We start from the raw sequence: 26,153 nt of genomic DNA on the forward strand, positions 1-26,153 counted from the left end.
GGGAGGGAGGGTGGGCGGTCGGCGTCGTCGGCCGCGGGAGTAAATTTTTTTTTAATGTTACATGGCCTCCGCTCCGCCCCCGGCCTCCATCTATTTTGGCCGAGGCGGCGGCTCTGCCGCCGCCTCGGTCACTTTCCCACCGCCGCCTCTCCGGCTTCTTCGGGGCGGCCGCTTCTGGCTGCCCAAGATGGCTGCCGGGTGCCGGCGAGCGTGTCTCCCTTGCCCTGTTCTGGGCCTGCGCTTCGCGCAGGCGCAGAACAGGGCAGGGAGACACGGACACACGCTTGGTGTCCGTCCACGGACGGACACCAAGCGTTTTATTAGAGAGGATAACCAGCACTTTGTATTTCACCCAGAAACATCGGCAGCCAGTGCAGTTCTTTTAGAACAGGTGTTATGTGGTCCCTTTGTGTTGTCCCAGAGACCAACCTGGCTGCCGCATTCTGTACCAATTGTAGTTTCCAGACTACGTACAAAGGCAGCTCTACATAGAGCGCATTACTATAGTTATGCCAAAGTATTAAATTTGTCAAAGTATTAATTTTATTATTTATTAATTAATTTATTAAGGGATTTTATATACCACCCAATCCACAGACTCAGGGCTGTGTACAAACAAGAACAGCATCTGAGATATCTTAAAATAATAATAATAATAAATTAAAGGGCAAACGCCTGGTGGAACAGAAATCTCTTCAATAAGGTTTTAAAGGCTGAAAGGGAGGAGGCACATCGAATCTGGTGGGGGGGCGGGGGAGAGAGTTCCAAAGTGAAGGGGCAGCAACATAGAAAGCCCTTCTATGGGCCCTAGTACTATGGACCTCTCTGAGACCAGGGGTCAGAGACCTCAGAGACCAGGGACCGAAAAAAGGGCAACCTGAGAAGTACTCACAGGATGGGACAGGACTGGCTGGGAGAGGCGATCCTGAAGGTAAGCAGGTGCTAAGCCCTGAAGGTCTTAAAGGTGAGAAGCAGCACTTTGAATTGAACCCGGAAGCAAATAGGTAACCAGTGCAGTGACCGCAAGAGAGGAGTCACACTATCATATCTCCTAGCGCCCATAAGCAAGCAGGCCGCCACATTCTGGACCAACTGAAGCTTCTGGGTCCTCTTCAAAGGCAACCCCAGGTAGAGCGCATTGCCATAATCTAAATGAGAGATGATGAGGGCACGAGTTACCATTGCCAGGGCCTTCTGGTTGAGAGAGAGCTGAAGCTGGGCAAAGGCACCAATGGCCACGGCCTCTGCTTGCCGCTCGAACAGGAGCCACAAGTCCAAGAGGACTCCCAAGTCGCAGACCACCTCCTTCAGGGGCAGTGCAACCCCGTCCAGGGAGAGACTCATAGGAACATAGGAAACTGCCATCTACTGAGTCAGACCCTTGGTCTATCTAGCTCAGTATTGTCTACCCAGACTGGCAGCGGCTTCTCCAAGGTTGCAGGCAGGAATCTCTCTCAGCCCTATCTTGCAGAAGCCAGGGAGGGAACTTGAAACCTTATACTCTTCCCAGAGCGGCTCCATCCCCTGAGGGGAATATCTTGCAGTGCTCACACTTCTAGTCTCCCATTCAGATGCAACCAGGGCAGACCCTGCTTAGCTATGGGGACAAGTCATGCTTGCTACCACAAGACCAGCTCTCCTCTTCCTCAGACTAGGCAATTGGCCAGATCGAGGAGTAAGCAAAAGCAACTCAACCCTGAAGGAATTAAGTCTGAGCTTGTTTTGGCCCATCCAGAACCAGACAGCCTCTAGACACTGGGCAAGCCCAGAAACAGCATCTCTGGAGTGGCCTGGGGTGGCAATATACAGCTGAGGATCGTTGGCATATTGATGGAATCTCATCACAAACTGATGGATGTCCTGCCCCAGCGGTTTCATCTAGATGTTAAAACGAATGGGTGCGAGAACCGAACCCTGAGGGACCCCACAAAGGAATGGCCACAGGGCAGAACACTCACCACCAATGCACACCGACTGAAAGTGCCCACTAAGGAAGGAACGGAACCACTGCAAAACAGTGCCCCAATACCCAACCTGCACAGGCGCTACAGAAAGATACCATTGTCGAAAGCCATTGAGAGATCTAAAAGGACCAAGAGAGGGGCGCTACCCTCATCAAGATCATGATACAAGTCATCAACCAGAGTGACCAATGCTGTTTCCATGCTATGCCGTGGCCTGAAACCCGATTGACAAGGATCTAGAAAATAAGTTTCATCCACGGGGGGAAGACGATTAAATTACAGGCAAGACTTGGGTATTGTAACTGATACTTGTTCTAATGATGAGATGGAAGTCCTCATGTGTTTTTGTTTGTTTGTTTGTTTTGTTTGTGTTTTTCTTTTTTCTTTTCTTTTTGTGTGTGCGTGCATGTATCTTATGTTGTGAAAAATTGAATAAAAAGTATTTTAAAAAAGAAAAAAAAGAAAATCATTTTCATCCAGAGCTCTCAAGTTGGGCGCATAGAACCCTTTGAATTGACAAAGTTCCTCATCAAAGACTCTTGAAAAAACTTAGCAGTCATGGGATAAGGGGACAAGTACATGTGTGGATTGCTAACTGATCGAAAGACAGGAAACAGAGGGTAGGTATCAATTGAGAGTTATCACAATGGAGGGAAGTAAGAAGTGGGGTCCCCCAGGGATCTGTACTGGGACTGGTGCTTTTTAATTTATTCATAAATGATCTAGAAGTAGGGGTAGGCAGTGAGGTGGCCAAATTTGCAGATGATACCAAACTCTTCCGGGTAGTGAAATCCAAAACGGATTGTGAGCAGCTCCAAAAGGATCTCTCCAAACTGGGGGAGTGGGTGACAAAGTGGCAAATGCAGTTCAATGTTGGCAAGTGTAAAGTGATGCACATTGGGACAAAAAACCCCAACTTCACATATACGCTCATGGGATCTGAGCTGTCGGTGACGGACCAGGAGAGGGATCTTGGGGTTGTGGTGGACAGCTCGTTGAAAGTGTCGACTCAATGTGCGGCAGCTGTGAAAAGGGCCAATTCCATGCTAGGGATAATTAAGAAGGGGATTGAAAATGAAACTGCTAATATTATAATGCCCTTATACAAAACTATGGTGCGGCCACACCTGGAGTACTGCATACAATTCTGGTCACCACATCTAAATAAGGACATTGTTGAAATGGAAAAGGTGCAGAAGAGGGCAACCAAGATCAACTTGTGGAATTCTCAGCCACAAAATGTGTTGACAGCCAACAACCTGGATGGCTTTAAGAGTGGTTTGGATAACTTCGTGGAGGTGTTTTCTATCAATGGCTACTAGTCTGAGGGCTATCGGCCACCTCTAGCGAGTAGCCTCAGAGGCAGGATGCTTCTGAATACAAATTGCAGGGGAGTAACAGTAGGAGAGAGGGCATGCACATACCTCTTGCCTGCGGGCTCCCCAGAGGCATCTGGTGGGCCAGTGTGTGAAACAGGATGATGGACTAGATGGGCCTCCTTGGGCCTGATCCAGCAGGGCTGTTCTTATGGCTGACTATTCTTTAATTCATTTATTAAACTTTTTCATACCATTGTTTGTCAAGCACACCATAGTGGTTTACCATTTAAAAACGCCAAATAACAAAATTTGCATCAGCATAACTTGGTATAATCCCTGCTAACTTGGCAAAGAGGCATCTTTTATTGTGGTGATTCTCTTTTTAACAAGGGGAGAGTAACTGGCCCTATCCACCCCCAGCACACCATCCCTCCAGTGGCTGTTGCTGGTGTCTTATTATAATCTTATGTTTCTTTTAGATTGTGAGCCCTTTGGGGACAGGGATCCATCTTATTTATTTGTTATTTCTCTGTGTAAACTTCCCTGAGCCATTTTTGGAAGGGTGGTATAGAAATAGAATGAATGAATGAATGAATGAATAAATAAATAAATAAATAAGACTCCAAAATTAAACAAAGCAGCATTTCATATGGAAAAAGGAATGTCATGTGTGTTCTTTCTTACAAATATTTGTATACTGCTTTTCAACAAAAGTTTCCAAAGTGGTTCACATAGAAAAACAAACAAGATGGTTCCCTGTCCCCAAAGAGCGCACGATCTAAAAAGGGACATAAGGTAGACACCAGCAACAGCCACTGGAGGGATGCTGTGTAAGGGTTGGATAGGGCCAGTTGCTCTCCCCCTGCTAAATAAAGAGAATCGCCTCTTTTAAAAGGTGCCTCCTTCACTAATTTCTAAAGGCCGCCTCTATTCTCCAAATAAAACTGTAATGAGGGAGCAAAGAAGAAGGGGAATACCAGAGTTCTCTCTCAGAAGAGAGTTCAAGAGTGACGGACTTGCTTCCAAAAAGGTCGTCTTCCTATAGTGAAAGCCAGTCTGGGCTTCTGTATGAGACAGACTTGGGGATGGGGCCCTAGAATATCAGAGGATCTTAAGTGCTGGGGAAGCTTGTGCGAGAGGGCTGCTTATGGCGTGCCCAACTTCACAAGATATCCAAATAGGAAGCAAGATAAGGATAAAGAGTAATAAATAAAAATGTGCATAACAAAACCAGCTGGACATTTAGGCCAAGACTGGGTTCCCAAACATGGGTCCTTCAGATGTTGTTGGACTACAACTCCCATCATCCCCAGCCACAGTGGTCTCTGGCTAGGTTTGAGAACCCTGGGTGCAATCACTCCCAAGCAACTACACACTCTCTCTCTCTCTCTCTCTGGAAATGGTACGTTGAGATTCTGAGACACTTTGCTTGGCTGGAGGCAGTGGGGAAGATGATAAATCTCTCTTCTGGTTCCCAAGGGCAAAGGAAATCATTAAACGCCCTCGTAAATGGCGAAAGAAGAGATGGGACTGAAAGCCAGGGAGATAAAGCAGAAGGGAGGAAAGAGAAATGTTATCAGCCAGGGACATTTTATAGGTTCTTGAGCAATCAGCCCCAGGGGAAGAAGCAGCATTGGGAGGAAGAAGTGGAATCCACTGTTCTGAGTGAGTAATCCTGTAAATCTTACTCCGCAGGCAGGGTACATGCAGCACTCTAGCAACACAGAGATCCCGGAGGGATCAGGTGTGTGTGTGTGCAGGGCTGCCATGAAATTGCCTCATTGAGTATCTAGTAGAGAATTCTCTACCCTGAGATACTCCATTTTCCTTTCTTTCCTTTTTAAAATTGAGTCTCTAGTCCTTAAATGCAGAACGCTGTGCGTTTTGGGATTCTACACACATGCAGAAGCATGGCAGCTCTGTCGGATGGCAATTTTTCTTTGGAAGGGCAGGTGTACGTTTACATATTGTCCAGATTTATGCTGAAGTCCCTGTGAGCTGTTGGGGAGCACTCCAGACCTGATTCGTGTATGCTCATTGAATCTTAGCCCGATTTATTTCCAGGGTAAAAAATTGCACTTTTTGTGTTGGGTTTTGGGGCAAATTCTAATATGCAATATGCTCTGTAGCTCACAGTATTTCATCCCTCTTAATCCTGCAGTAAATCCTGCTGTGTGGGAAAGGCCCATGCTGTCCTAGTTTTTGTATTTGAAAAGGCAAGTTTCTGAGTTTTGGCTGCAGAGATCTGCTTGAAAACATCTGGGGAAGGCTTGCTGAGATCTCTCCAAAACTAGAGGAGGATAATACCTCAATTTGTCAGTGGTAGGGTGTTGGCACCATTGGTAACTTACTGCTGGTCTTGTGGTAGCAAGCATGACTTGTCCCCTTAGCTAAGCAGGGTCCACCCTGGTTGCATATGAATGGGAGGCTTGATGTGTGAGCACTGTAAGAGACATCTGGAGACCCCCAGATTGGGACACACACACACACACACACACACACACACACACACACCTCTTTGTATTGTCCTCAAGGGATGCTGGAGCTGAAGAGATTCAGGAACACCTGGTCTCCAGGCTCTTTCCCAACTCATAATGATGAACCCCAATTCATAAGGACACCTGAAGCATGATGAGGGACCCTGTTGGAAGGTGTGTGGCCCATGGGAGGAGAGCTGGTCTTGCGGTAGCAAGCATGACTTGTCCCCTTAGCTAAGCAGAGTCCACCTGGTTGCATATGAATGGGAGACTTGATGTGTGAGCACTGCAAGATATTCCCCTCCGGGGATGGGGCCACCGCTCTGGGAAGAACATAGAAGGTCCCAAGTTCCCTCCCTGGCAGCATCTCCCAGAAAGGGCTGAGAGAGATTCCTGCCTGCAACCTTGGAGAAGCCGCTGCCAGTCTGTGAAGACAATACTGAGTTAGAGATAGACCAATGGTCTGACTTGGTATATGGCAGCTTCCTATGTTCCTCTTCCTCATGTCTGGCACAGCCATAAAAGATGATACAAAATGAAACAACATAACAGACTAAATTATGTGGGAGGGAAAAGGGGGTGGGTTAATTTTGCATAATTTTTGCAGGTTGCAGAATCTGGTATACCTTGGTCCAGAATGTTTCTTTTCTTTTCTTTGCATAAATAAAAGGGTTTCATATACATCAGTAAGATTAATAGGTCCCACAGCATGGTTTGAGGGCATGTGATGCAGCTACTTTGCTGAAGCTAAGCAGGACTGGGTTTGGTCAGTGCCTGGATGGGTGACCACCTAGGAAACCCACGTGTGCCATTTTGAGCTCCATGACAGAAGAAAGGCAAGATATAAATGCAATTAATAATACCCCTGCAATTTCTAGGTGCTGCACACAAATTAGAAACAGCACACAGGCTTACGATCGATGATATTACGTTTTTCAGGCGGGGGGGGAAAGAAAAGTTCTAAAAGCTGTTTACATAGCATGAGAAAATAGAAGATGGGGGAGGAAAGGAATGGAGAGGAAAGGGGAAGTTGAATCCATAGAGATAAGGCAGGGTGAACTGATGGTTCTGAAAGAAATGCTGGAATGTAAAAACAGAGGAAGCGAGTCGGATGTCACATGGGAGGGCATTCCAGTGATAGCAGGGGAAAGGGATGCAGGCCAGGAACAGAGAGGGTAATTTTAGGCTTAATTTGAGGCTAGATAAAATATAGAGGAGCCAGACCATGGAGGCATTTGAAAGGAAGTTTGAGAAGCTTAAAAGGAGAAGAGCGGGCAGAGAAGGGAATGGTGCAAACGAGACATATGATCAAAATGAGGAGCAGAAAATAAATCCAATGAGCAGCAACAGCATGTAGTGGAAAGGCTCAAGGGTCGACGTATGAATTAATTCTTACAACAGCCCCGAAAGGTAGGTCAGGATTCACATTGTAAATGAGGGGCTGAAGTTGAGAGCAGTTTGGCTTGCCTGTTGAGTTTTCAGCAGAGGGGCCTGGCAGAGGCACAAGGCCTTACTTTGTGCATTCAGCTCAGTTGGACTAATTCAGGTCTTACCCGCGTCAGGTGTGGGCTTCTGGATTGGAAACACACTGGATCTTGATCCCTGCGTTTTTGTGTTTTGCCGATTTCTTGTGCAGCGAAATACCTTCCAGGCCGTCCTAGCCTACAGCGATTCAGACGCCTATGCAATCTTCCTGTATCCTGAAGATGGGATCCAGTTCTTTGGAACACGTCCTAAAGAATCGTACAATGTCCACTTGGAACTCCCGGCGCGCGTTGGCTTCAGCCGAGGGGATTATCAGCGGCGGGAAGGACCTTTCTACAGTGTCACGAGCAGCGAGCAGTCCGTCAAAAACCTCTACCAGTAAGTAGCTGGTGTGAGCTGTCTGCCCTCTCTCAGTGCATTTACTTATTTTATTTCTGTGTCTGCTGTTCATGAATATTGACTTGGGCACTTATGCACTGCAGGGGAATTTCAGTCATGGCGGGCAAGCTCTCTTTCTGGAGTGCTTGTCCACCCTTGCAGTTCTTGGGAATCTAGGACGCTGCCTTATACAGAGTCAGACCCAACTGGTCCATCTAGCTCAGGATTGTCTACACTGACTGGCAGCGGCTCTCCAAGGTTTCACACAGGAGACAGGAGTCCCTCCCAGTCCTACCTGGCCCCATCCATCCCCAGCACAGCATCCCTCCAGTGGCAATTGCTGGTGTCTATCTTATGTTTCTTTTTTAGATTGTGAGCCCTTCAGGGACTGGGAGCCTATTTGTTCATTATGGTAGACAGACAGACAGTCTAGCTATGTAAACCGCTTTGGGAAAGCACTACATAAAAGTTTTGTTGTTGTTGTTGTTGAAAAGCACTCCATAAGTGTTCTTCATATCCGTACCTAGAGGTGCTGCCAGGGAGTGAACCTGGACTCTTCTGTGGCCCCAGAGAACTCCCAGGCGTCACCAGAGTGCAGTTTGAAAACTGCTTTTGTATGCTCAGTGGAGCTTGCACTTGTGGGCCCCAGCCCCAAATGCTGGGTAACAGAACTTCTCTGTCAAGCCCAGCTGTCAGAGATGGCACCAGCGGCGACATTGCTTGACTCTCTCACTGCAGAATGCCGGTGATTTTCAAACCGTCTTGTGGGGCCCCTGGGAAGCTTATTGGGGGTTCCTATAGGACCAGCCTATAAAACATAAGGCCTGGGGGCCGGTTCGGCCCACAGGGACTTGTTTGCTGGCCTCCAGGTAGAAGTATCCTGCAGCAACATCAGGAGACATGCTCTTGACTTGTCTCCCCTTCTCCGGGGCGGGGAGCGGGATGCTCTCTGCCTTATAACACCATCCTATGCATGTTTAATCAGAAATACATCATACCCAGTAAGGCTTACTCCCAAGTAAGCATGCCTAGGATTGCAGCCTGAACGCAACAACAATTTAGGGAGAAGACGTGACATTTGTTTGGGGCTGGCATGCATTCCAGATGCCCCACTGAATAAGCAGGGAGAGGGCCCTTGATGGGGGCAGAGAGATGATTCGCAAGTAGCTAATATTTGCTTTCATCAATATTGTTAATTTTAATGTAGTTATGCACTGAAAATGGACCTCTGCCCCCGCACACTATGTCATGGTTGGTTCTGGCCCACTGGGGCATATGGAGCAGAACAGGTGCTGCTACTACTACTACAACAAATATTTATATACCGCTTTCCAACAAAAGTTTCCAAAGTGGTTTACACAGAGGAATAACAAATGGATTGAATCAATGAGTAAAATGGCTCCCTGTCCCCAAAGGGCTCACAATCCAAAAAAGAAACATAAGACAGACACCAGCAACAGTCGCTGGAGGGATGCTGTGTTGCTCGGGCTGGAGAGGGCCAGTTGCTCTCCCCCTCTCAGTAAAGAGAGCCGCCACGTTAAAAAGGTGCCTCTGAGCGACGGATGTTCCTGATGGACATATGCTTTCTATTGAGTCAGACCGAGGGTCCATCTAGCTCAGTATTGCCTGCTCCGGGGTGGGCACTGGGCAATCCAGGAACTCCTGGTAGCTCTCCAGGTGTCTGTGCTGGTGTCTCCCACCCTTCCAGCCAATACTGCAGGTCTGATGGCTTCCTGAGGGGGACACAGATGCACTATTTTTTTAAACCTCTCTCTCTCCTTCCTTCCTTCCTTCCTTCCTCTCTCTCTCTCTTTCTTTCTTTCTTTCTTTCTTTCTTTCTTTCTTTCTTTCTTTCTTTCTTTCTTTCTTTACAACTTTATTTCTCTCCAGGTGTTCAGGAATGCTTTTACTTTCTTTCCCACTAATTTCTCGATTTCTTTCCCTGCCCTCTCTTGCTCCCCTCCTGCCCTGGAGCAAAATTCTCCTGGAATTCCGTTTTGATGTTCAACTCTCCCAATTCTGTCCATGTGCACTTTTGTACAAGCTGCCATTTTGTGACTGGCTCCACCTCCTCAAGCTGCCATTTTGTACCGATAACTCCCAACTCCGATAACTCTCAGCTCCCAAGGTTCCCAAACAAAAAACAAAAAAAGTAGCTCCTGGAATTAAAGCTTCTGCCCAGCCTACACTGAGAGTCAAACTGCACTTCAGCTGCAAGCCTGAGCTTGTTTTAATGTTAAATAGCTGCTGGGTTGGACTCCAGAATGGGACCCTAGCAATCCACAGAATCTTTCTCACTGAAAAATCTTCTAGTAATCAATAGATGGGAGTTCAGTGTGCCCTAAGTAGCTCTTTGTATATGCCCGTGTCTAACGGAAGCAGAATAAAATTTGGAAAACAAGCACAGGAACATACTTAGTACCAGTTCAGACCATTGGTCCATCTAGCTCAGCATTGTCTGCGCTGATTGGCTGTGTCTCTCCAGCTTTTCAGGCAAAAGTATTTTCCAGTCCTACCTGGAGATGCAGCCAGGGATTGAATCTGGGACCTTCTGCATGCAAAGCAGATGCTCTTCCAATGAGCCCCATCCCATCCCATGGGGATGTACAAACGCTTAACTCACATAGGCTGCAAAGTCCAACTGTTGTGAGAACAGAATTTTGGTTGAATATTGTAATCTCTTTTTTATGTTGCACAATCCTGATCATTGTATTTTGAACCCCGTTTAACCTTACACAAACATACTTTACCTAGTTCATCGGAATCTGGAAAGCAGCATAAATGTGATGTCAGATACTGAATCTGTCTTTGTTTGCATAACCCGGCTGTTCCATTAGATAACCCTGTGTTTGCTGGGAAATGTGTGCTTGTGTTTTGTTTTGTTTTAAATCTAGTTCAGAGAGAGGCCAGCACTGTATGGAAACATCACTCTAAGGAGGTGGCGCTGATGCAGTGGTGGTCGCAAACCCATAGTAGGAAGTGCCTGCTAATGTCGCCACTTCTACTACTGATTTCCTGACATGCCAGGTTTTTTCTGCCAGGATTCAGGAGAAGAATTCACTAGCTTGCAATCTAAAGTGGTATAGCCCCAACCCCGGGTTTGCCGCCTCATACACCAGATTGCAGACAGTTCTGTGCAGTGTCCTGCATATTTTTGGCCTTAGATACAGTGGTGTTGTGGCGCAGGGTTTCTGCAGGGAGGCAATGCCCTTGGCATTCTACATGGAAATCATGCTTTTTTTTCTTTTTAAAAATACTTTTTATTCAATTTTTCACGACATAAGATACATACACGCACACACAAATGGCTGTGGAATGCACTGAATTTCCCAATGGCCATTTGGAAGGAACCAGAGCATTTCAGTGGGCGTTCCCTGTCATTCATTCTAGTACATTTAGGGAATGTGAGCTACATGCTCCTTGACTTCTTGTAACAGAACCCCGCAAATTATTGCATCTATCTGAGAGGTGTGGCCATTGGGATGGGCGTGGCTGTGGTGGTGGGGGCAGTCATGAGAGTGCCTGCACTTCTGAATTCTTGACTGTGCCACTGCCTAGATAAACGTTGGGAGTTGCCTTGTTGCCCTCTATTCCTAAAACAATGGGTCCCTCTTTGTCAGAATGGTCATTGTAAGTATAGAAGGCAATAGGGCAGAAGGTCTTTGGGAAAAAAAAATGGTCCTGAGAAACGCTTCCTTTGCTTGTTCCTGAAACGGAGGTTTCCGACCGTGAAACTTCACAGCAGCATAATAGCACTTAGCACTTACATTTATATACCGCTCTATAGCCAGAGCTCTCTAAGCGGTTTACAATGATTTTAGCATATTGGCATTACAGAGAGTTTTGGGATGGGGGATTTGGAAATTTCACTGAAACATGACTGACGTGAGGAGTTGGGCTTGTAAAACCGCAGCTGCCGTATCCATTTCCCACTGTTGTTGAATGCCAGCTGTTCTCCTGCTTGGAGCTGCTGGCTGAAACAAGAGAAAGCGATGGAGGAATGTGAGAAAATAAAAAGAGCAATGGTTGCAAAATGGACTTGCAGAAGATATTTTGTTTAGAGATCCTGGGGACCTGCAGCTAAATATTTGGCGGGCGATAAAGAGGCTCCCCTTTTTATTTAAAACGTCTTCAGGAATTTCTGAAGAATTGCAAAGTATACCTTCTGCACCACCAGCACTAGTCCTCCCTGTCCAACATGTTCTCTTTTCTCCTTGACCGGTTATTCCAAATCAGGATAGAGATTCAGCTTCACTCCTCACCTTTCGGCACCCCTTCCACCAACAGTGTACAGTCTCTCCTGGCCTTCAGCAAGATATCGGCCTCAGTGCTTTTCTGGCTTCCCAAACACCTTATCCCTTGGATACCTCTGTGGCCTGAAGGTTACTGCTCTGCTCGGGCCTCCCTGATGTTTCCCCACATCCCTCGTCTTTGGTTTCTCAGCCTCTCTGCTGTTCTGCACTCTACCAAGTGCATACATTCATGTTGGCTTCAGGTCGCCATGGAAAAATGGCTCCCCTTATATGGTGGCTTGGTCATGTGGCTAATCCAGCTAATGAGGTTAGTTTCCACAGCAGTATTCCCGCTCCATCAGGAGCACTGTGGCAATTAACCAGGTGATCTGATCAAAAACATCCCGGTTATACAAAACCTCCATGAAGCTGAACCACAGCAGTGTGTGTGTTTTTGTTTGGAAGCTGTTCTGCTGGCACTTGAATTGGGCCAAAAATAGCTACCCTGTTGTTAAGGGTCAGATACTACGAGCTCTATGAAAACTTTGTATTCTCTGATATGCCTGGAATATCCTCCCCAACCACTGATGTGGTCCCACTTTTCTCTCTTTGGAATATATTTTCCCCCATGAAGCCCATGGCTTAACCCAGGGCTGCTCAACTTTGGCCCTCCTGCAGATGTTGGCCTATAATCCCTGGCTATTAGCCCCTGTGGCTGGAGATTATGGGAGTTGTAGTCCAAAAACAGCTGGTGAGGGGGGCTAGGTTGAGCAGGCCTGGCTGAATACAAGGGTTCTCAAACTTGGGTCCCCAGATGTTGTTGGACTACAACTCCCTTCTTCCCCAGGCACGATGGCCTAAGGCTGGGAATGATGGGTGTTGTAGTCCAGCCATGGACTACAACACAAATTTAAGCACCCTTGGGCTAACCCTTTAAAGCAGGGCTTCCCAACCATGGGTCTCCAGATGTTGTCCAGCTGTGATGAACAATTTATTTATTAATTGAAGATACTTCTACCCAGTAATGAAGATACTTGAGGCAACTTACATAAGACATAGCCTCTCCTGCTGCTGCCAAAGAATAATAATAACCACACCAAAAATAGGGCAATAAAATATAAAGGCAGCAATTAAAATTTAAAATTATCAGAGATAAATTACTACTACTACTATAAATATTTATATACTTCTTTTCAACGAAAGTGCTCAAAGTAGTTTATGCAGAATAATCCTCTATAATAAAAGCCTTGGTGTCCATCCGTGGACGGACACCAAGGCGTGTGTTCGTGCCTCCCTGGCCTGTACTGGGCATGCGCGAAGCGCATGCCCAGAACAGTGCAAGGGAGACACAACTGGTGGCCATCTTGGGCGGCCAGAAGCGGCCGCCCCAAAAAGGCCGGTGTGCAGCGGCGGGGGAAACTGGCTGAGGCGGTGGCGGAGCCGCCGCCTCGGCCGAAAAAGATGGAGCCCAGGCCCAGAAGACGGGGGATGGAGCGGAGGCCGGCGGCGGCCGGCGGCACAGAGCCGACCACGAATGGCCCGGCCCGGCCGCTGAGGCCGGCAGCGGCGCCCCCAGAGTCCGTCTGGCCACTGATTGAGGGGGGAAGAGGCGGCGGGGGAAGCCGGCCAAGGCAGCGGCAGAGCCGCCGCTGAGGCCTGGCGGTGCTGCAGCTCTGCCGCCGGAGCCAGGCAGGAGGGAGAATTTGGGGCCTGAAGCTGGGCGGGGGGGAGAAGTGGCAGGGGAAGCCGGCCGAGGCGGTGGCGATGCCGCCGGAGCCGGGCGGGAGGGCGAATTTGGGCCCCTTCCCTTCCTAGCGCCCGTTATTCAACGGGCTAAAATTTACTTGTAATAAATAAGACCTAAAACGAAACAAAATTGACTTAAGCAGCTGGCAAATCAAGTGCTTGCAGAAAGAGAATGGCCTTCAGATGATCACGGAATCATGTCCTCCGCTTTCCCAGTATTCGATCATCTGAAGACCATTCTCTTTCTGCAAGCATTTGATTTGCCAGCTACTTAAGTTGCTGGGCAGGGAAATGCTTGCCTTGAGAAGGTTGCCGGTTTGAATCCTCGCTGGTAATATGCTATTCTTATGCAATTCGACTGGATCGGTGTCAGTTTGTGACTCCTGAGGATGTGGACAAGCTGCTTGGATCGGTGAGGCCTAACACTTGTTCTCTTGACCCTTGTCCAACATGGCTTGTTCGATCTAGCAGGGAGGTTGTTGTAAACAGCCTGGTGGATATCATAAATGCTTCTCTGAGGGAGGGCAGGATGCCTCCTTGTCTTAAGGAGGCAATCATTAGACCTTTTTTTAAAGAAGCCTGCATTAGATCCCTTGGAGTTGAGCAACTACAGGCCTGTCTCCAACCTCCCATGGCTGGGCAAGGTAATTGAGAGGGTGGTGGCCTCTCAGCTCCAGGCGGTCTTGGAGGAAACTGATTATCCAGACCCATTTCAAACTGGTTTTTGGGCGGGCTATGGGGTGGAGACTGCTTTGGTCGGCCTGATGGATGATCTCCAATTGGGACTTGACAGAGGAAGTGTGACTCTGTTGGTTCTTTTGTATCTCTCGACGGCTTTCGGTACTATTGACCATAGTATCGTTCTGGAACGTCTGAAAGGAAAATGCTGAAAGGCATCATCTCATACTGCGCAGGAGGAGGCAATGGTAAACTCCTCCTGTATTCTACCAAAGAAAACCACAAGGCTCTGGGGGCACCAGGAGTCGAAATCAGCTTGACGGCACACTTCACCTTTACTTTAAGTTGCTTGGCAGCAAGCTTCGTATTCTGGGTGCTACCATAGAAAAGGCCCTTTCCTGTGTTCTCACCAACCAAACCTTGGAATGTAAGGGGACACACCAAAGGGCCTCGCTAGATAATCTCTGAGGGTGGGCAGATTCATGTGGGGTGGTTGATAGTTAATGATCTTCACTTTGGATTATGCCTGGGAAAGGACCAGGAACCAGTGCCATTGGTGCAGCAAGGGACAAGGCCATAATAAGGTTGCAGTGAGCCCTGGGACAAGAAGTGAAGAGCCCCCCCCCCCGGTCTTGCTGCACAATTGCCCTGGACCTTGTGGGAAACAAAGCATCCCGTGACATGCCCTTTCTCTTTTTTCTGCTATGCAAATGATATCATGCACTCCCCACACTCTGTTCAGAAGCCAACAGCTTGCCAATGAGTTGGGGAGGTGGGAGGGGCAAGTGAAGGGCAGGCTGCTTCCCAACCAATGGCCCAATGTGGCTGGGCATGATGGAAGTTGTAGTCCAGCAACACTGGGGGACCATGTTTGGGAACCTCTGCCTTAATAAGGTTTGTGGATCGCCAATTTTAGTCAAATTAACACATCTTCAGACTCTTTTCCAGCTCAGGTTTCAATCAGGATTTTATAACTTAGGAAGAATAATGCTTTTCTCTTGATGTCTTTTTTTATCCCTTCTCCCTTTTGAAGATGGTCTTACGTGCTGTCCAATCAAATACAGCAAATGTTTTATCTCTTTTAACAATATATACTTGTTTTGCAATTTAAAAACAAAACGAGTAATACTTGAGGATGAATGATGAACTAAGCCTCTTCCTTAGTTGTCTCCCCCACTGTCAGCATTTAATGGTAAACTCCTTGGGGCAGACATCTGTTTTTCTTCTTTTTCATGTTGCTCTGTAAAGTCCGGGTACTTGGATAATGTTGTATTCATAAGAATTTAGGGCTTCGTTCTGGGCAGGTGGATTCCCTGACTCCTCACCCTCTGTAGATTTTTTAAAAAAAGTGTATGCCAATCCGTACCCCTCCTGCTTTCATGGCTCTTCCTTTTAAATTTACTTTAGGACCAGTAACTCAGGCATCCCTGGCGTCTGGGTCTTCCATATTGGCAGTACCTCCCAGCTGGATAACGTGCTCTCTGCCACGACTGGCAAGCGACCTCCCCTTTCTTTGGGAAACCAAGAGAGCACCACTGCTCATAACATCCTGGAAACAGAATACCCGGATTCAAACATCTATTATGCCGAGGCCTTCTACGACGGCAATGAAGGTGACTTTGAATACTTGCCCGTTGCACCCACTGCGCGGGTCCCTAACCTGGAACCACGACCCAGCGCTCCGTTGGACCCCGGTGATCACTTTGATTACAGTGAACCAAGGCACTCTGGGGCCAGGCTGGAAGCAGACCCAGAACCCACACTGGATCCCCCAGCCTCCAGCCCTCTCCTTCCTTATGCTGAACTGGATGCCCTCCTGTTCCCTGAAGGGGAGGAAGAGCCGTCCGTTGCATCTTCTGTATCAGAAGAAAACGCTAGGACAGTCTACGAGAGCCCGATCGAAGCGGTCACGGCCATCCTGCTGAGGCGCCCGAGCCATGAAGATGCTCTGCCCCCGCAAGAGAAAGACAGAGGCACCCCTCTCGAAACGGAGAGCCTTCCTGTCTACCCAGAGGGAGAGGTTCTCCTTGAAGGCTTCCCAGACAACTCCCCCCCTTTCAACCACAGGAGGCGGGTCGTAGGTGTCGATGAGGACATTAGCTTTAACCCAGATGGTAAGGTTCTTGGACATCTTTACAGGGTAGGCCTCAAGGTCCACAGAAAACACGATTTGAACAAGGTTGTTCAATTGCAATCCTATGCATGCATTCCTGGAAGTAATCTCCATTTAACTCAGTGGGACTTCTTTCTGAGTAGGGCTGCATAGGATTTTTCTGCAACACTAGAAGCCTAGGTCATCCAATGAAACTGATTGGCTGGAGATTCAGGACAAACAAAATGACGTAGTATTACTCACAGATCATAATTAACCTGTGGAATTCACTGCCACAGGATGTGATGATGAGAACTAGCTTGAATGGTTTTAAAAGGGGATTAGACAAATCCATGGTGAAGGGGAGGTCTAGTGCAGGTGGTTATTTGTGATGGCTCTACAGAACCTCTATGTTCAGAGTCAATGTACCTCTCAATACCAGTTGCTTGAATAGGAGGGTACTATTTGCCTAAAGCAGAGCCACCTAATGGCACAGCGGGGAAGTAACTAGCCTAGGGAGCAAGAGGTTGCTAGTTTGAATCCCCGCTGGTCTGTTTCCTAGACTATGGGGAACACCTATATCGGGCAGCAGCAATATAGGAAGATGCTGAAAGGCATCATCTCATATTGGGTGGGAGGAGGCAATGGTCAACCCCTCCTGTATTCTACCAAAGACAACCACAGGGCTCTGTGGGCCCCAGGAGTCAACACTGACTCAAGGGCACAAATTTATCTTTATTTGCCTAAAGCGCACTTGTGGGCTACCCAGAAGCATCTGATTGGCTATTGTGGGAATCAGAAGGCTGGCCTAGATGGACCTTGAATGTAAGCAGGACCCTTCTCTTCTTAAGTTCACTACACGGCAGTCAAATTAATTGTATGTGTCAATATATCATCTTTTGGCCATGCACATGGCTGGTGCTAAATAAATAATGAAATGCATATTGTGCTTGTGCAATGGCCAAAGGGACACAATCCATTGCAAGCAGGTCTCATAGTTGTGCACAGTCCAGGAGAAGCTCAGAGATGTGCTCCTGCAGAAATGTTCCCTGCAAAACAGATGGGGAAGGGTTTTTGCAGCAGGAGGCTTGCCCCGCTGTTGAAGATGGGTGGGCTCGTGCCCCAATAGTTTGGAATGCCGGCTGCAGACTAGGAGCGTCTAGTCTATGATCAGGACCATCTCAGGGGACAAAGGCACATCGTGATTTTGGGCAGCATCCTCTAACTCCTAGAGAGGGAAGATAGGCGATAGCATTGCTGCGCTAACAGCTTTCTCTTTGTTATCACCCATTCTTTATCCCTCCCCCACAAGCATTAGTCATTTTTGCACAAAGGAAAAGGTAACAGGTCAGGGTAACAATGAACAAACTGTTGTCCTCTCTCCATGGAGTAATCATCAGAGGATGTTCCTGCCTATTTTCATTGCCATTCCTCAGTCAGCTTTGATAAAATGTTATAGTAGTTTTTGTGTTTTTAATACTTGTAAAGGTAAAGTGTGCTGTCGAGTCGGTGTTGACTCCTGGCAACCACTGAGCCCTGTGGTTTTCTTTGGTAGAATACAGGAGGGGTTGACCATTGCCTCCTCCCTCACAGAATGAGATGAGGATGCCTTTCAGCATCTTCCTATATCGCTGCTGCCCGATATAGTATCAGTGGGGATTCGAACCAGCAACCTTCTGCTTCTTAGTCAAGCATTTCCCCGCACCATTGCAGATTGGGCAATGGAGCCTAGATGCTCTTCCCAGAGTGGCGGCTCCATCCCCAGAGGGGAATATCTTGCAGTGCTCACACTTCTAGTCTCCCTTTCATATGCCACCAGGGTGGACCCTGCTTAGCTATGGGGACAAGTCATGCTTGCTACCACAAGCCCAGCTCTCCTCTGTCCCATGTGTACTGTTATCTTCTACGGTTTTATTTTGTAAGCCACTCTGAATATTTTTTTAAAATTGACAAGGGCCTAAAGGCATTCTACATATGCATAAGATAGTGTCCTCTGCTAGTGGGACAGTGGCTGCATAGAACCCTTTCCACAGGGAAGCTGTTTTCTGTGGTTGCCAGGCTGCCCTCATCCGGTCTGAACTGGACCCTGGGCAGCAAGCAGGGAAGAGGAGACCCTGATTCCCTGAGATAGTATCAACAGGCTAGTCCTGGTACTGTAAAAGCTAGTGACTGAGGGAGATCTAGGGGAGGAGAGCCCTGTAAGAGATTCCCCTCAGGGGATGGGGCCGCTCTGGGAAGAGCAGAAGGCCCCAAGTTCCCTCCCTGGCAGCATCTCCAAGCTAGGGCTGAGAGAGATTCCTGCCGGCAACCTCGGAGAAGCCACTGCCAGTCTGTGAAGACAATACTGAGCTAGATGGACCCATGGTCTGACTCGGTATATGGCAGCTTCCTCTGTTCCTCTCTTGCTCCTCTGATTTATGGCAAGTCACCGGCAGGAGTTCAGGAGCCAACAAGCATGAGAATTTCGCAGGGCATTGAATGTTTTTTTTTTTTTTTTAATGGGGCAAATTCAGTGAATTCACATGATGTCCCTTGTTTTGTATAATTTATTCCAACTTTTGCATAATTTATTTGGCTTCTGTTAGGCATGGAAGGGGCACTGGAGCTCCAACCAGTGGATCCCCCTTTACAAGCAAGCCAATCGACAGCATGAACCGACCCCCTGCCGGTCCTAACGAACCGGTTTGTGGACCAGGCGGTCTGGTTCAAATTCGGTTCGGAATCAAACCAAACCGCCCATGCCGGTTCCATGCACACTCCTACTCAGTACAGCCTATACTGATGGGCAGAAGCTCTCCCAAGGTTTCAGGCAGGAGGTTTTTTTTCTCAGCCCTACCTGGAGATGTCAGGGATTGAACCTGGGACCTGCTGCATGCAAAGCAGATGCTCCTACTGCTGAGCTGTGGCCCCATCCCCTAAGGGGAATATCTTACAGCAGACAGCACTCACATGTAGTCAGCTGTCCAAATGCAAACCAAGGCAAATCCTCCTTAGCAAAGGGGGCAGTTCGTGCTTGCTACCGCAAGACCGGCTCTCCTCCTCTAAACTCCTGCTCCAAGGAGTTTAGAATTTATAAATCGACACAAGCAAGGAAGTGGAGGGTTGGGGTAAACGGGGAAGGAAGGTGCAGTTATTTCAGTTATGCACATTGGAATTTGATTCCAGTAGGGCATGGGGTTGTTGCAAAGGCTTGATGGAAAAGGGGAGCTTGGAGGAGGGAAAGGTGGTCGTGTTGAAGGGCGTTTGCCCCCAGGTTGCTGAAGCTCCTCTGGCCTTGAGTCATGGGGCGGGATTGTGATTGTGAGCAGGGGTGGGCAATCTTGCCACAGTGTGGCTGGGGCTGATGGGACTTGTAGTTCAGCAAGGGTCAAGATTGCCCACCCCTGTTTTAGAGAGAGAGAGAGAGAGAGAGAGAGAGAGAGAGAGAGAGAGAGAGAGAGAATGAATGACACCCTTTAGGGTTATGAAGTTGGGACTGCAAAAGAGCCAGCTCTGGGGGCTTGCCAACTCCGAGGAGGCCCAGGCAGCTGGTGAGAGCAGCAGTCCTGGGGGAATTTGGCCAGAGGGACTTGTGGATATCCAGGATGTTGGTGCTTGAGAATCCCTGGCAGGGATTACAGAGCCATTAGTATGGCGTGGGGGGAGGAAGCCTGCGCCTCATGCCTTTCTGGAGTATGAAACGGGATATGCAACAGCTGGGGACTCTGACCTGCGTGCAGAAACGGCCGCCTGGAGGGAATCTGGTGGGGTCCAATTGTGTGATGGGGAAAGGGATGCGAGGAGGAGGAGGCGGCTGGTGGCAGCTCATCTTGTCATTTACGGTAATGGCTGCCTCTTTGTCCTTCACAACTTTGCCAGAGGCTGGTGAACGACAGCCCTAAAAGAGGGAATCGCTTGACACGGAATGTAAGTCAATTGGGAAAGGCTGAATAATCTGCACCACGGCTTCTCAAACTTTGCCCCAGTTTGTGTGTCTGAAGGAGATGTCCTTGTGTGGGTGGAGTGACACCACCCCCTTCCCGCCCTCCACCGTGAAAATGTTGAGCATGAACTGTGGCAGTGTGTTTGAAGGAAAGGACCCAGGCTGCGTGATGTGGCAGAGAATGTCACATGAACCATGGCTTTGTCGCATGGCCTTGCCAGGCATGATCTCTGCCAGAGAGAAAGTCGATGCGGAAGCACTGGAAGCGCATCTTGGTTTTCCTCGCTCCCTTCTTCCCATGTTTGGAAAGGAACTCTGGCCTTCACCAGACTAGTGTGGCAGTAGTACAAGGATCCAGTGCAGCGACCTGGCACAGAGAAGGGAAGTCAATTCAATTCAATTCAAACTTTATTTTGGTCTTTGACCAGCAAAACAAAAGTAGACCGATAAAGATCATAGCAACTTTAGAAGCTGCCTTCTACCGAGTCAGACTATAGGTCCATCTAGCTCAGTATTGTCTACACCAGGGGTGGGGAACCTTGGCAAACTACTGGAGGGCCAAAGTTCCCCACCCCTGGTCTACACAGACAGTCAACGGCTTCTCCAAGGTTGTAAGCAGGAATCTCTCTCAGCCCCATCTGGAGATGCCAAGGAGGGAACTTGGAATCCTAGATGCTGATGTGGGCCACCTCCAGCCTCAAAGGCAGGATGCCTCTGAGTACCAGTTGCAGGGGAATAACAGCAGGAGGGACGGCATGCCCTCAACTCCTTCCTGTGGCTTGCATCGGCATCTGGTGGGCCACTGTGTGAAACAGGATGCTGGACTAGATGAGCTTTCTTGGGCCTGATCCAGCAGGGCTGTTTTTGTGTTCTTATGTTCTTCCCAGAGCAGCTCCGTCCCCTAAGGGGAATATCTTGCAGTGCTCACCCTTCTAGTCTCCCATTCATATGCAACCAGGGCGGACCCTGCTTAGCTAAGGGGACAAGTCATGCTTGCTACCACAAGACCAGCTCTCCTCCTTAGCATGATGCTGCTAGCAAAACACTGGTCCAGATTTCAGCAACTGAAATGGGGCTATACTGTGTAGGGGTGTGCACAAAACCAGCTGGCCCAGTTCAGTTTGAGTCTGAACTGGACCCGAACTGGACAGGGCCAATTTGGTTCTGCACCCCCTCAAACCCCCTACTCCAGTTTGGTTTTGTTCAGGGGGAGTTTGCAATATTTTTTAAAACAATTTTTAAATTATTTATTATTTTACTCACCCCCACCCCCCAGGGGCTTCTCCAAGGCCACAGGTGAGGCTCTGGAGTCCCCCCTTTCCTCCTGCTGACCTCCGTTGTGGTAAAAATCGCCTGATCTTGGCAGTCTTTGGCCTGTTCTGGCCCATTGGGCATGTGCAGAGGCCTCCAAAATGGCTGCTGTCACGCAGGGCAGGCCTGGAACTGGCAGTTTTTACATGACGGAGGCCAGTAGGGGAAAGGGAAACTCTGGAGACACACACACACCCCTGCCTTGGAGAAGCCTCCCGAAGGGGATGAGCAAAACAAATAAAATAAAATAAAATAAAATAATAAAGTATAATAAAATGATTAAATTAAATAAAAGATCACGACCCCCGTGAACATCCGGGTCTGTGTGTTTGAATTGAACTGGCGAGTGGGGTTCGGTTCCATATTAGACCGTTGAACCTGTTCGACATTGAACCTGTTTGCACATCCCAAAAACTGCGTGTGTATTTGGGGGTCTCCCTGCCCCCCCCCATCATTTTTGTGGTCACATCAGTTTGAAGGTTGCCTTCTGCATGTGGAAAGGAGGGCACTTAGAAAGCCACACCCAAAAGTTCTTTTCCTTTCCTTTTCTCTCTGAAAAATGTTTGATCTGGCCTGCAATATGTTCACTCAGCTGATGGAGCACAAGGACCCAGCTGGAGTGGAGCCAACTCGAATTGGCAATCAGTTTCTCCTTGTGGCCAACCAGATGCTTTTGGGGAGCTTACAAGCACAGCATGAAGGCAACAACCTTCCCCCCCCCCAGTGTGGCCCCATTTGGTCTTGCCAGCAACTGGCCATTAAAGGTAGACTGCCATTGAGCATGGAGGTTCAGTTTAGCTGTTATGACTCACTGCTGTGAATAGACCCATCCTCTGTGAATTTGTCTAATTCTAAATCCAGGGTAAAAACCAGCCGAATCTTTTCCAGGTGCAGCTAAGGAAATAGACAGGCAGACCGTTTGCTTGGCAAAGGCTGCACTAGACTTCTGTGGAGGGGCGTAAAGTTCAAAGATCATTTTGCAGAGGGACCATACAAGGTGTGTCCGCCTGAATCCCAGGCACGTGCACAGATCGCGTGGGAAGGATGGCGAGGCCCTGGCCGAGTCCGTGTCGTGGGTGAGGTGGCGCTGCAGAGGTGGCCTCCTCCTGCCTCTGGTCTCACCCCTTGTGTGTTTTGCGTTTTGTGCTAGGCTTCACGTACAGCACGGCCAGCGTGGGGACCTGCGAGCAGCACTACAGCCAATGCTCCCGCCACGCCGCCTGCACAGATTACAGCACTGGCTTCTGCTGCCACTGCAAGGACAAGTTCTATGGGAACGGCAGACACTGCTTGCCGGAAGGTAAGGACCGTTCAGCTTTCCAGCGTCATGCCTCTGGGCTGAAGGGGCAGGAAGGTCTTGCACCTGCATCGGATTCCCTGGGCCCGCTGGCCGGATGTTGTGCCTGTATCGGCCATTAACATAGGAAGCTGCCATATACTGAGTCAGACCATGGGTCTATCTAGCTCAGTATTGTCTTCACAGACTGGCAACAGCTTCTCCAAGGTTGCAGGCAGGGAACTCTCTCAGCCCTCTCTTGGAGATGCCGCCAGGGAGGGAACTTGGAACCTAGATGCTCTTCCCAGAGTGGCTCCATCCCCTGAGGGGAATATCTTACAGGGCTCACACTTCTAGTCTCCCATTCAAATGCAACCAGGGCAGAGCCTGCTTAGCTAAGGGGACAAGTTATGCTGGCTACCACAAGACCAGCTCTCCTCTTCCCTGAGCTCCATGTGGAAAGGAGGTCCAGTCAGTCTGAGTCCCATCGCCCATTGAGATCATCCGGAGAGGTCCATCTGCAGTTGCCACCAGCTCGTCTGGTGGCCAGAGCTGGAGAGGAGAGCTGGTCTGGTGGTAGCAAGCATGACCTGTCCCCATAGCTAAGCAGGGTCTGCCCTGGTTGCATATGAATGGGAGACTTGATGTGTGAGCAGCACTGTAAGATATTCCCCTCAGGGGATGGAGCCGCACTGGGAAGAGCAGAAGGTTTCAAGTTCCCTCCCTGGCTTCTCCAAGATAGGGCTGAGAGAGATTCCTGCCTGCCACCTTGGAGAAGCCGCTGCCAGTCTGTGAAGACAATACTGAGCTAGGTAGACCAATGGTCTGACTCAGTATATGGCAGTTTCCTATGTGCCTATGCACTCAGGGACAGGCCTTCTCTGTTGCTGCCCCGAGATTTGGGAATGTGCTCCCTGCTGAAATAACAGCCTCTCATCTCTGACAGCTCCAAGGCTGGCATTGTCTGGAGGCAATGGCAAACCCTTTCTGTCTTCTACCAAAGAAAAACCACAGGGCTCTGTGGTCACCAGGAGTTGACACCGACTCGACGGCACAACTTTACCTTTTAAAGACGCATTTACTCATCCAAGCCTTTTAATCAGAAATGTGGTTTAAAATTATTTTCATGTCCGTATTTGTTTTATGTTGTTGTAATCCACCCAGAGACATACCTGTATGTTTGGGGCAGTATGCAAATGTAATAAACAAACGTGGAGCCCCAAACCCTACATAAGTTATTTGGGGCAGCAGATGGCAAATTTGCATTCAGAAAGATGGCAGCCCCGTGATGGTGGGATTCCTTTCCCTTTGCCCTGTGCTCCTCCAGACCCAGGTACTTAGCCAGAGCCGATGCACAGCGAAGAGCTTCCCGTCCAGGCAAGTTGTGGGCTCAGTTAGGGATTTTGTCTTGTTTGGTGTTGACTGTGGTTTGTTGGGTGGTGGACATGGTGGGAAGGAGCACGGAGCCTGTCCACCCTCCCTCCTCCAAAGGACACCCTGCTGCTTTTGTTTCTTCCTTTCCCAATAGAAGGAGGAAGGAAGGAGGAGAGGTTTGAAAGAAGGCAGCAACTGTGGAGGGTGTGTGTGATTTTAATGGGGAAAAGAAAGGGGAGGGAAGAGAGAGGCAGAGGCAGCTTGTCCATACAGTGAGATGAGGTGACAGCCTTAGGAGGCATCTGTGCCATGCAGAAGCATTCTTTCCCCTGGACTTCCGGGATGAAGCCCTCACCCCCTGGGGGCCCCCCAAATCGCCTTTAGAGACAGTGGGGTGAGTGGGGAAACTAATAGGTGGGATGCAAATATGTTCAGTTGCGTGCTGAAATGATTCCTCTAATGCATATTTGCATAAATGTACCTGTTTTATATACTTACATTTTTGTGAGTTCAGTTGCTGTTTGTGCCCTCAAGAAAAGGTTGTGCTGTCGGGTTGGTGTCGACTCCTGGCGCCCTCAGAGCCCTGTGAGTTTCTTGGGTAGAATACAAGAGCGGTTTACCATTACCTCCTCCCGCACAGTATGAGATGATGCCTTTCTGTATCTTCCTTTATCGCTGCTGCCCGATAGAGGTGTTTCCCATAGTCTGGGAAACATACCAGCGGGAATTCGAACCAGCAACCTCTTGCTTCCTAGGCTTCCCCACTGCGCCATTAGATGGCTGCCCTCAAGAACCCACATGTTACAAATACTCTGTGTGTGTGTGTGTGTGTGTGTGTGTGTGTGTGTGTGTGTGTGTGTAGGGGGATTATGCTTAACTTGCAGCGGTGGGCAGGCTCCAAAGGCCTTTAGGTCCAGGCTCCAAAATTACCCAGGTGCACCTCTGGTGCCATGGTGTGGCCGCCCGGCCCTCCACCATCCAAAGGTGTCACCTCACCTCACCTGTTTTGCTGCTGCCCCCAGTTTGGGCTCTCATTACCTTCTGGGCTCTCAGCATCTCTTAGCTAGCAAGCACTTGGCTAGTTAGTTGCATGCCTACCTGCCTGCCTGCCTCCCTCCCACTCACTACGAGAGACAAGGGTCCATCCAGGCAGTTAGTGACCCACCTGTAAATGGGAAGATGCCACTGCATGATATGTGCTTTGGTGCTGGCTACACCCCTGGTGCCAGCATGTGGATACACAAAGAAATAATCACTGAGCCTTGTTGGATTCGCTAATCCATAGAGAATGCAAATCTCCTATAGTAATATATTTGAATTACAGATTGTATCCAAATTAAACTATACAATTTCGTTCATACATATTCTCTCAAAACATAAAAGTTTAACACAAAAAGTCTAAAATGATATGTATAGAAAGAATCGAATGCACACAGATATGCAACACTCAAATAACACTTTTTATGTTGTGATGAAGATCAAACTACCAGTACCTAATCACCATTCTCCGCCATTTTCATGTTTAGCTGTTTATATTTTATGAGAACATGGATCAACGAATTTATAGAGTTTAATCTGGATACAATCTGTAATTCACGTGCATTACTATAGGAGATTTGGGTTCTCTTTGGATTATCTTTCTCCCTCTCTCTTTATTGCCAGCATGCTGATGTCAGGGGCTGCGGGCCTCGTCGTCTTGGGGTTGCCTTGGGTGGCAGGAGCCAGCTCTGGGGAGAGGCGTCGTGAGGTGATCAGTTTGAGGCAGCAGAATGATGATCTGTTTGTCACCAGACAGCCCTGTTGGTTATTTTCACCCACAGCTCCGCGATGTCTGAACCTGGAAGTTGTGGTGTAAACTGTGATTCACAAACCAGGATCTGACCTCGGTTTAATATCCTG

At 48.6% G+C, this 26,153-nt stretch overlaps 1 protein-coding gene across 1 annotated transcript in view; it reads left to right on the top strand.

Moving 5' to 3' along the window:
- NID2 (nidogen 2) overlaps positions 1 to 26,153 on the top strand; it is a 91,157-nt gene that overhangs the window by 13,538 nt on the left and 51,466 nt on the right. Inside the window, exons 3-5 of the mRNA XM_053257708.1 lie at positions 7,397 to 7,623; positions 15,687 to 16,393; positions 22,755 to 22,904. Of these exons, the coding sequence (XP_053113683.1) occupies positions 7,397 to 7,623; positions 15,687 to 16,393; positions 22,755 to 22,904 (1,084 nt within the window). The remainder of the gene's footprint in view (positions 1 to 7,396; positions 7,624 to 15,686; positions 16,394 to 22,754; positions 22,905 to 26,153) is intronic.

Source organism: Hemicordylus capensis, chromosome 1 (genome assembly GCF_027244095.1).
Source record: "Hemicordylus capensis ecotype Gifberg chromosome 1, rHemCap1.1.pri, whole genome shotgun sequence".
Taxonomy (NCBI): Eukaryota; Metazoa; Chordata; class Lepidosauria; order Squamata; family Cordylidae; genus Hemicordylus; species Hemicordylus capensis.